Source organism: Syzygium oleosum, unplaced genomic scaffold (assembly GCF_021117445.2).
Source record: "Syzygium oleosum isolate NSW1041296 unplaced genomic scaffold, Sole_v2.1 Sole_v2.55, whole genome shotgun sequence".
NCBI classification, from domain to species: Eukaryota; Viridiplantae; Streptophyta; class Magnoliopsida; order Myrtales; family Myrtaceae; genus Syzygium; species Syzygium oleosum.
In genome coordinates this window covers 41281-53218 of record NW_026607539.1, presented here as the reverse complement: position 1 = coordinate 53218, position 11938 = coordinate 41281, and the positions used below count along the sequence as shown (strand labels likewise).

Genomic DNA, 11938 nt, shown 5'->3' with positions numbered 1-11938 from the left:
ATAGAAATAAAGAAATATATAGCACCATGATTAAACATCACATAAGGATATTGTGAGGCAATAGAAATTTTACCTGCTACAACTGCATTGGATACTGCAGGATCCTCTTCCATCACAGCAAAAACCTTCCAAATTATCCTCTGTCTTTATTGTTTCTCTTGGTGTCTACCAAATGAAGAAGCATTTCTCCACATGGAACAACTGCGTGCTAGGTGTCCTGGTTGCCCGCACAGGTAACATGATCTACTATCAATTGGAGCATCTCTCTGTATAGGACAATCCTGCCTCATGTGCCCTACTTTCTCACATAAGATACTTTCCACATGTATTACGAGGGCGCTGAGTATTTTAGGTTTCAAACGGTCTGCTGATGCCTCTTCGCTTACTACTACCACTTGCTTCTTGAAAATCAGTGAACTCGGGCAAATGTGCATTTTCTATCATTTTCAGGCTCAACGGCTCCACTTCCACTTAATTCTTTCATGACAATGGAAGTCAAGTACTACTTGACAATTTTCAAATAAATCAGCTTGGGTGATAGGCTAACTGGGTTTGTCCCTTGCATCCTGTGAGTCCGAACTCCTATCATATCAATCCTCTCGTCTCCTTTTTGAAGCCACACCTTGAGAACCTTGAGGCATATCTCTGGTATTACTCGCTTACCTTTACTATTCTTACGAAGTGACACCAGTTTCTCTGAGTCAAAACGCATGATCACCTGGATCCAAACGAAATATAACCTTAGCACCTAAAAGATTAACGCACTAAAACTATTACACAATCTCACAACATCTCATAAAATCTACACTCAAACATATCATAACCTAAGTTTTGATACCAACAAGAATATGGGATGACACGGCCGTCCTTCTACCCGAAGGACGCAACCTCAAACATAACCATAAAAAAGAAGGGATATGTTCACTACAAACCTTGTAACTTGTCATGAAAGTGTAATTGAGTCCTAAAGTTAACACCGTCAAATTTACTAATGGAAAATACTGACGTGGCGCTGACATGACTTATTTTAATATTTTTTCTCTCCTACTTGGCTAAATTATGAAACATAAGACAAACGACGTCGTTTTGGCTAAAAATGTGACATCCTGAAATTTGCCCATTTGGGATTTATGAAATGAGTGGTTTTATGAACGTACTTGTAGCTAGCTCTCGCTCGGAATTGGCCATTCCTGGGACACTAACCGTTAGGGAAGGGCTAATTAGGGATTTAAATTCGTGCGACTAAAGAAATTCGGTCGTAAACTGATTTTCAACCATAGAATCGTCGAGGTGACATTTTGAGTCAATGTAGGCCGATTTTAGGATAGTTACGGGCCAGTTCGTCATTGTCATACAAGTGGATCACGGGTGATTCCGTTTGACCACGAGGTGAGTTGACGAACGACCCAGAACCTATACCGAACGATCGCGCCCGTTGGAACTAGCGATCGATCCTCGCGATTACATTGACAACCGAGGTCGTCACGATCCGAACGAACTTGCACGTGACTTGATTTAGTATCAGTCACGAATCGAATATGCGAATTTCCCCAAAAGCCGCCCGTTAGTTCGAGACACGCTCAAGTTACGTTATTTAAAATTCAATTATTAAATTAGAGACCAATTTGGGCATGAAAATTTAGGAAGTCACGACAGGACATTTGGACGACATTATTAGCATGTTCAGTCTTGGATTTTCTCGGATCCTTCAGAAAAATTCAATTTTGGCGAGAAATGAGAAAAGTGACCATTTTACCCTTGGAGATTTATAAAGGGCAAGTTTTAAGAGGGAGGGGCATTTTGGTCATTTTGCCCTTGGTTGGACAATTTTGCCCTTAAAATTTTATGAAATTCCCAAATTGCCCTTGGATATTTTAGGTAAGATTCGATATGGGCCGTCGATTTCAAGATAAGATCAAATCTGGGCCGTCGGATGAAAAGTAGAGAGAAGGGCATTTTGGTCATTTGGCAAAATTGGGTCAAAACTTGGGTTTTAAGTCAAGAGGCTCTCTCTCTCTCCTCATTTCCTCTCTCTCATCTCATGGCACCTCTCTCTCCCTCACCCACCGAACCAGCCCCCTCCCCTCGCCTAACCGCCGCACGCCGGTCACCGCCCGACCGGATCGCCACCGCTCGCCACCGCCACTTGCCGTCGCCACCGCCGAGCCGCGCCGCCGCGCCGATCGCCACCCCGTTCCACTCTAGCCGAGTTAGTCTGAAGTCCGGTAAGTCGCAACCTAACCCTTGCCTAGAACATCGGGTATTATTGGACTCGTTTAGACGCGGTTTAGGGTAATTTAGGGGTTGATTAGGGTGTTGATCGTGGTTGTTGGTGGCTGATTATGGCTGTTAATGGCTGTTGCGTGTTGGATTAGACGTCTGGGAATGAGTTTTGGCGGTTGAAATTCGGTAGAAATCAATTGGGGTTCGCATCCTCGAGGTTTAGTGTGATTCTCGGATTCGCGGTGACTGTACCCGTCCGGTTTGCTATTTTTGTGGAGAATTTTGAGGGCCGAATTTGAGGAAGTTTTCTTCATGAAAGTTGCTCCTAACATCTTGAAGTATGATATAATTTAATTTGAGAATTTTTGGAAATCATCGGAGGCCATTCGGAAGTCCATCTTTGGACCGAAATTAGTGTGCTGGAAACACTGTTCCTCCAACCTTCGGGTCTGTTCGAATTTTTATAAATTTTTCCAGACCCATTTTCAAAATACTTCCTTCACAAAACTTGTTGGAGACATTTGTGACTATGACATATAAAAATTTCAAGGCTTTCCAAAATGATTTGGGTACTGAATGAGATGCATTTTTATGGTCAGGTGACCTGACCGGACGGGTTGATTTTCATCTGACTTCAAGTGACAAAAAGAGGTGTTTACAGTTGGAACTGGGTTTCGAGTTTTTCATGAAAAATGTTTATCAAGATGTTTTACGCAACATATCCAAATTTCAGAATTTTTGAAGTTCATTTACTATTTATTTTTATGGGCTTTCAGTCACTGTGTAAACTGCCCAATTTTACCCCGATTCTTTGAATGTTCGTTTTTATGAGCGGAATGGCGGGGGTGTCGAGGTTGAATTGTTGCTGCCTCGTGACCAGAATTTATGCTTGAATGTGTTAGATGAGTTGATTTGAGGATGAAATGAGGATGTTTCGAGGCTGGAGTGAGACTGAATGGAGTGTCGGATGTTGTGGGATGGAATTGGCGAGCTTAGGGCTCGATTTAAGGACAAATGGTGTCGGTTTGGTGTGTGGTAGTATGGCTGGATTGTGGTGTTTAACATGCTTGGAAATATCGAATTTATGCCTATGAATGTGGCTGTGTTTGTGGGCCTATGAGTGGTCTTGTGTGTTTATTGAACCGTGATTTGATGGATTGAAATGTGCTTTGTTATGTGCACGCTTGGGCCAGACTGAATTAATTGTTAAATTGGCCATGTCAAATGCTTAGTGAGCATGAATTGTGTGTGAATTGATGCGTGCACGGGCCACGTGTGATTGGCCAATTGAGTGTGGCAAATGATTGTTGAGCATGTGCATGAATAAGAGAGTGAATGTGGTGTGACATGTACGATTGTGGGAATTGTGCCGTCCCGACGCGTGTACTTCAACGCGGACAATGCCCTAGATACGGAAGACCGCCGGCTGAGGTGTGTACTTCAACGCGGGTTGCGCAGTAGGTGGTAGATGTTGAGCCTGAGGCGTGTACTGTAACGCGGGCAAGAGACATAGCCTGAGGCGTGTACTGTAACGGGGGCTAAGAAGTGTTGTGAAAATGAGACGGTTGTTTATGCCGTAGGTGGTAGATGTTAAGCCTAAGGCGTGTACGGTAATGCTGGCAAGAGACATAGCCTGAGGCGTGTACTGTAACGCGGGCCCTGGAGTGTTGTGATGAGTTGGTCGCAGTGGACCTGAGGCGTGTACTGTAACGCGGGTCACTAGCGAGAGTTGTGGAAAAAGATGTGATGAAACGGGAACAAATGCATGAAATGTCATTAGAACGTGCATGTGAGTGGAATAGTGCTATTGTAAGTCTAATGTGCAGGTTGCGTGTATTGAGAATCAGGTGAGTACGATTGTGTGGACGTTGTTTGTGTGTTGCTTGATTCGGTGTTTGGACTTGTCTGGAATACGTGATAGCCTCGATAAGGTTTAGGTTGTGTACTTATTGAGAAGTGTCTCATGGTTGTATCAACCAAACCATTTCAGATCACCCGCCCGAGCCATGAACCTTCTGCCGCCGCCGCTGCAGCCTATTTGGGATTGTTATGCATACTTATCATGATGTGGTAAAATTCCCGATCGAGATTGAGGCCGATTCGGAGTCGTTGGATGAAGCTGTGCCTAATGAGGATTCGGATGAGGATTCCGAAGAGAGTGAGCCAAAGCGGACGCCATCTAGAGGGCGTAGGGATTAGTTTTGGAGCTGAGGAAGAGCCTAAAAGTGTCCCATTTTGGTGTAGCGTTACACAGGCTACTAATCTTTTGTGTTATCGGTGGTTTGCAGTTTAGTAGTTTAATGTGTATATTTTGTTTTGTGGTTTGTAAATTGGCGATTGTGGCATAAGTTTATGTTGTAAATGGATATTGTGCTTAAATCGTGGTATAGTATATGATTTGGTGGTTTGGCAATTTATTCTCCCTAGCACCCCAGGTAAATTATTGTTTGGGTGTTTGGTGTTTCCGCTGCGATTAAACTCTGATGGGTTCGTTTTGGGTCGACGACGTTTCCTGGGACGTCGCACTAATTCGACTTAAGAGGGATGTCGCGTGCTCGAGGGGTTCGGGGCGTGACAAAAAAAAGGAGGGGGAGAAGTCAGGCGAGCCCTCCCCGCCGCCGCTGCCCAACCACCATCACCGCCGGGGCCAACCCCTACCTAGTGGCAATCCTCGGCCAGGTCTGGGCGAGGGCCTAGGCCCTCACTTGCCACTAGCCCCTCCCGGCGAGGAGGGGCCCTCCTTGCCTGACTTCTCCCCCTCCCTTTTTTTTTAAAATCTAATTTAAATAAAATTTTTATTAAAATAATAACAAAAAGTCACATCATCACCACGTAGGATAAAAAAAATTAATAAGAAAAATCACGTTAGCATTTTCCGTTAATAAATTTGACGGTGTTAACTTTAGGACTCGATTGAACCAACTTGATAAGTTTTAGGACTCAATTGCACTTTTTGCAAGTTTTAAGACTCAATTGCACTTTCATGACAAGTTTTAGGACTTGTAGTTAACATATCCAGAAAGAATAGATTTGTTACAGCATTAGAGTTTCTACGGTCCGTAAAAAAGAATATGAGACAAAGTACGTCAAAAGCAAAAAGTCAGTGAAAGAATGACATCCACGAGAGTTCCATGAAAGAAAAAAAAAGGTGGGACAAACAAAATATCATTAATAGAAACCATATACAATCATAGTACCAGGCCAAAAAAACAGTTCATCCAATCCCAAAAAGAAAGGCTCTATTTTGCCAAAAGCACAAAAGAGCCATCCAAAATCAGTTAACAGAAGAGCTAAATCATCAGAAGTGCCAACCAAAACTAAATTTTTCCAAGCATCTATTGTAAGAGCACCATGACGAATAAACATACAAAAACTATCTGCATGATTTACAGAAGATCCAATCAATAATTGCAGTTCACATATGAAATAAGAATGAAGAGAACTAATGTGGACCTCCTGCTTTCCAGACTCGTAAACAATTGCTACAACCGAAGAAAGTCTATAGTTATCTACCTTCCAAAAACAACTGAATACTCAGATGATGCCAAGAATCAAGATCTTGTCCAATCAAATCATTTTTCTAATATCCAGCTAAGAAAAACCATTGCAGATTGAAGGACACTCTATATCGAAGTTAATTCTGACCTACAAAAGAAAAAGAACTGAAAAACATCCTCTTTGAAGACAATTGAAGGAACTAGAATCAATAATATTGGAACCATTCACTGCCCAGAATCCATGAAATGGGAAGTATCAACAATGCTCGAAATTTGTCAGCGATGAACACACAAATCGGTGCCCTTACCAAAAAAAAAAAAAACACACAAATCGGTGCACCTACAGATTTGTAATCAGCAAGACAACCCTCTTCTGCCACTTGTCATCCAAAGAATGAGATGATCGTCAAGGGAGAAAGTCAGAATTATGTTCAGACTTCAAATTAAAGAGAGGGATTATGAAAGAAGTCAAATACAGACATCAAACTTCTTCAGATAGCTCTATCATCATAATCATGTGTCCTAAAGGTGTATCCAAATCTGACCGTTCAAGTAAATCTCAAGACAGTAGAGTAGCATATGGCCTCAAAAACAGTTCATAGTCAGTCGAGATTATATCGTGCTTAGCCAACCTGTCAGAAAAACCATAGGCAGACAAATTCCCAATAACAGATTCAGGTCCCTTAAAGGCGAAGGAGATACAGCAGGACCTCTTCATTGGTACGAACATCTATAAGTATGACTGGCATCTCAGTTAGTTCTCAATTTTCATTACCTCTTTTGATTGATGACAGCACAAACGATATAGCCTTGCAAGTTAAGCATTAACTAGAAGGAAAATGAGTAAAACGGACAAAATACTTAGAAATCAGAATTAGAGATAGCTTTCATATGAATACATGACTCAAGGTAGGTAGCAAACTTAATCCAGAACATCCATTTTTTAACAAGAACTAGGTTATTATAATGAAAACACGGAAGTTCTCTGCATTACAACAGGTTGTCAATAGTACTAGAAACTGGACGTAAGTAATTACTTCCAGATCTAATAGCATTTCTGATAACCATCCTGTCAATCTAATTAAAAGCATACTATCAAAAATACTTCCAAGTCCAGCCAATCTGAACAGGATTCTACCAATTGATGCAAAAGTATCACACCCCCAAAAAAAATTCTGCATAGGTGACACCAACTTCCGGAGTAGAAATTGGAAAAAAAATTATAAGAAAACAAACCAAAAACTTGAAGCACAGAGAAAGGGGTCACCATTGTGGGTGCTTAAGACCTAAACCACTCGGGAAATCTCTTCCAGTAGGAGTGTAATATGTCCAGCCGCCAGTTCAACGTTCTTAGTGAAGAATCTCTAACATGACAAATATGACGAAAGTGCAGATTGAATTTGAAACAAGTGAATATTAAACACTAAACATGACAAATAAGACAGTTCACATTTCTGCAAGTTTATCCAACGAGGTAGCCATCTTTTGACCGAGTATATCCACATAGACTTTCAAAGTAAGACAGCAATCCAGATAAGACCAGGACTATTGCTTCAGGTATGTGCTATCAATGGAGCACATTTATTAAGTGGCACATTCAGGGAAACAAGATCGCACCAATGAATAATATATATAAAAAAAGGGACAACTACAGGGTACTGTAACATTATAAATTATTGATTGTCACAGACGGAGCAAGCATAGACAGCATTTGATCAAGTAAAGTCAACCATGTATCGCAGTCATTGGCATCCTGGAACAAGTTAGGAAATATGCCAGGTTAGCATCAGTTTTACTGATGTGAGGACAATACCTATTGCATTACGGGTATCTAGCAAGAAGGAATATAATTTCTGCCTGTCACCATCCCCATTATATAGTTGTCCTCAGATCTGCCCAATTATGCTTGATCTATATTCCGCCAAACAACAATTATCATAGTTGTCCTAATATATAAAATTGCAAATATTTGCTCCACAAAGTAAGAAACTGACAATAAACAGGAACAGCTCTCCATACATCCTGTGCGGGAAGCGTGAATTCCTATGCGAGGTCTTAAGAACTCTGCCCTAGAAGATCTTTTCTTTTTCCATAAACTGCAAAACTTGCGTGCTAGCTGCCTCGTCCTCCAAAGAATCAGCCATTATTAAACAGCAATTGTCATTTTCTAAGCAAGTGGCGACCCGCGGCGGCGGCGGGCGGGCAGGCGGCGACCGGCGGCGGGCGGGCGGGCGGCGACCGGCGGCGGGCGGCCAACGGCGATGACGGGCGATCAACTTCCTCTCCCACGGAAAATATTTTCCTCCCATGAGCAATTTTCCCTTCACTTTGGGGAAAATGATTTCCTCTTTGTGAAAAGAGGAAATCATTTTTCTCAAAACAATGAAGGAATTGGGGGTGGGGAAGGAAAATATTTTCCCAGGGAAAACATTTTCCGCCCCCGAATACTAGAAAACGCAAAAAATGTTTTCCGGAAAATATTTTTCCGCAAACGAACATAGCTATATATTTATATAGGTGATAAGTCTTTCTCGTACCTCTACTTAAGCTCATAGTCACGATCGGTGCTCCCAATCGATGACCAGAACGTGCGCAATCTCTGGCCAATCTTCACGGCCATCTGTTAGGCACCACTCTTTCAGAGCATCACAATCATCGATTCTCAATTCCGTCAAGCGTGTGAGGTTGCGCATCTCCAATGGCAAACGCTTTAAATTCCGACATCCAATTAATACAAGCTTTTCGAGCAAAGAGAAATTTCCAATCCATTCCGGCAAACTCTGCAGATCCTGACAGCGAGAAATCTCGAGAGATTGTAGAGTCTTGACATGTTGAATCTCTTCGGGTAATACCGTCAAAGTATGAGGACCATAGATTTCAAGGACACGAAGTTTCGTAAGGAATCGCCATTGGATGCCGTGCTCGTCTTCTTCGCACAATAAATGAAATCCTTCAACTCCCACAATGATGAGTTTCTGGAGCGAGGAAAGGTGCTGCATGCCAGAGAGACTCCTTTGTTGGCAAAAGTCGAGGCGCAAGGACTCGAGATTACTAGCCAATTGGAATAGAGTCTCGAGCTTCGAGGGCTCCAGATCACTACCACTAAGATGTAGATGCTTTAGTTCAGAGAAAGGGATGAATGTGGATCCCATTGCTGCTTCTGATGGGCAATTTGGATTGGCCAACAGTTTCGTTCCTTCTATGTGCAACGCTTGCACCTGGGGGAATGGTGCCACGTCATTCAAGTGGGGACAGCCCCATATTGTCACGCACCGAAGTTTTTGGAATGATGACCGTGAATTGTCTGGCCGATGCTTTTTATCTGCTCCTATTAGTTGCCTTCTTCCCAACCATCCTTTCATGTTTCCGCAATCGATGAGGGACAGTCTCTCAAGAGATGGGAAGAAGGGGCGTGTAGTATTAGATTGCTCCAGTCACTTGTCTCTGAAGGAACTCCAACGCAGGCAAATAATGGAGACTCAACGTCTTTAGGGAAGGAGTTCACTCAAGGGTGGTAGGTGGCTTAGTGACCTACAACGTTCAATTGAGAGGTTTCTAAGATTGACCAATTTCCTCAAATCTCTTGGAAATGTTTTAAGGTTCATACATTCACAAAGTTGAAGGACCTGCAAGTTCACCAAATCCATGATTGAATCTGGCAAACTCTGCATAGATTGGTTTGCAGAAATCCTAAGAAACCTTAAGTGCTTCAACTTTTTAAAAGAGGAGGGAGGGAGAGGAATATTTGTACGAGCCAAAACTAATGCTCGACAGTGTCTACACTCAGACAAAACTTTGGAAGAGTTGAGTGAAGAGGAATTACGATAAACGTCCGTAATTTGGATGTTTTGAGCATGGACACCATTTTCTCTTCGTAGAGAAATCTCGAAATAAACGCATGTCGAATTGTTCATCATTATCTCCTCCTCTAAAATTAACAGTCTTGCATTCACCTCCCCCAACTTTTTGGGCAAGATCATGCATGAGATCATGCATCTTGAAATTTATGACCTCACCAATGTTGTTTATGCGTATAACATCGAGGAATGACCTACCTAATAGTTCTTCCAAGTAATTGTTAGCAACCTCTTCAAGGTCATCCTCCCTGCTGTGGGACTCAAGAAAGCCTTGTGCCACCCAAAGTTGTATCATCTCCTGTTTACGATAGATATAGTCTTTCGGAAACAATGAGCAATATGCAAAACAATGTTTCAAGCATGACTGGAGACGATCGTAACTGAAATTGAGGACTTGCATAATTCCATCATCAACCTCATCAATTTCTGGTATTTCTGGAAATTCGTGCACTTTGTAACGGAACCATTCATCTTTCTTTTTGCCGTACAAAAGGCCTCCAATAGTTCTAATGGCAAGGGGAACCCCTGTGCATTTTTTAACTATATCTCGACCTATCTCCTCCAGTGCTGGGTCTACCCCATCTCCAAAAGCCATTTTCCTGAATAAGTTCCACGACTCATTTTCAGCTAGGCCACGTAGAACATGAATAACTGATTTCTCATCCATGACCTTTGCAACTTTGTGGCTGCGAGTGGTTACAAGTATCTTGCTTCCCGGTAAACCACCCTCTAGCCATTCTCCAAGCTCGAACCATTTATGCCGAACTTCATTCCACAAGTCATCCAAAACAAGCAAGTATTTCTTCCCAGATAGAGTCTCACAAAGAAGACTCGGCAACTGGTCTTCAGGCTTATTCTCAACATCTTCTGATAACTTTTTCATCTCATCATCATGTCCTCGACAGTCACTTTTTGCAGATTTAAGAATTTCTTTGAAAATCAGATCCACATCAAAGACATCAGATACACAAACCCACATCTTAAGCCCGAAATGTCCTTTTACCTCCCCATCGTTGTATACTAGTCGTGCAAGTGCGGTTTTTCCAAGACCTCCTTTACCGACGATGGAAACCACGGACACAGTGTTGCTAGAGGAGGAATCAAACAAAAGTTGTTTGATCTTTTCTTTGTCCTCTTCCCTACCAATTATTTTAGTGTCAGGTGCGAGAAATTCAGGTTTCTTTCGTCTTCCGGTGACCATTTTTTCCTCACTCGGAAGCAGCGTAAAGTTGAAATTATTATTATATGCGAATTCATCCAGTTTCTTCCTAAGTTGCCGAATCTGATTAGCCACGTTGAAGCCGTGCGCAAGCTGATTTGATTCGGAGAAGAAAAGGCATACCTCTTTCATCATCTTGTTGCCAGCCATAGCTTGTCGCCTCAGGTCTTCGGTCGAGATGTCATCGAACAAGTCCTGTGCATCGTACAGCACATCCTTGAGCCTCTCGACCCAGTGCTCGACCCGTTTGTCCTGCCATTGCTGCTTCTCGGCATCCGGAAGCACAAGTTGGATGGTCTTGACAGTTTCCCTAAGACTATGGAGCTCGCCCTCGCCACAGCAGAACAATTGGATCATTTGAGAAGCGTAGGCGCCTCCAGGTTTCGCAATTTGGGAGCCGATGCTTTCCATTATGCCAGTGGCAATGCTGTAGAGCAGTGACTCGGCCATTTCCAAAGGCAAAATCAGGGGTCGAGAAGGCTGCAGAGCTGATGCTTTTGTTGAGAGACAATAGTTTGGTGGTGCGGCATGATCAACTTCATGCACGAATATACAGCAAGGCCCAACGGCATTTCCATGTTAGTTCATGGTCAGTCACTGTTGTAAATTCAGTGGGAATGGATTTGACCAATAAGAAGATAAGCATGTGCAAATGTTAGGTGGTGTGATCAACTTCATGCACGAATATACAGCAAGGCCCAACGGCATTTCCATGTTAGTTCATGGTCAGTCACTGTTGTAAATTCAGTGGGAATGGATTTGACCGATAAGAAGATCAGCATGTGCAAATGTTAGGTGGTGTGAAAGGCGCGTGGGGTCCAGAAAAAAAGGGCAAAAGAACACTACAAATGTCATAACTTGTATACGGCGCTCACTTTGGTGCCATAAGTTTTTTTTGATCACTTTAGTGCTAAAATTTTTGAAAAACGATCACTTAAGTGCTAAAATTTTTGAAAAACGATCACTTAAGTGCCAACTCCGGTGTCGTACACAATTTTTCGCCAGAAATCCGATGTGGCATTTTTTTTTATTAATTTTTGAAGCTGACGTGGCTCGCCGGAGATTGGTACTTAAGTGATCGTTTTTTAAAAAATTTAGCACTTAAGTGATCGTTTATAAAAAATTTTAGCATTGAAGTGATC

General features: G+C 42.4%; 1 protein-coding gene across 1 annotated transcript; it reads right to left on the bottom strand.

The window, feature by feature from the left end:
* Window positions 1–9539: 9539 nt before the first annotated feature.
* LOC130136929 (putative disease resistance protein RGA3) lies at window positions 9540–11246 on the bottom strand. Its single transcript, XM_056307555.1, has one exon. It carries the CDS (start codon window positions 11244–11246, stop codon window positions 9540–9542), a length of 1707 nt encoding a protein of 568 aa, XP_056163530.1.
* Window positions 11247–11938: the final 692 nt, after the last annotated feature.

Bases quoted from the DNA above. Each gene is read 5' to 3' on its own strand.
- LOC130136929 (XM_056307555.1), bottom strand. From the start codon at position 11,246: ATGGCCGAGTCACTGCTCTACAGCATTGCCACTGGCATAATGGAAAGC.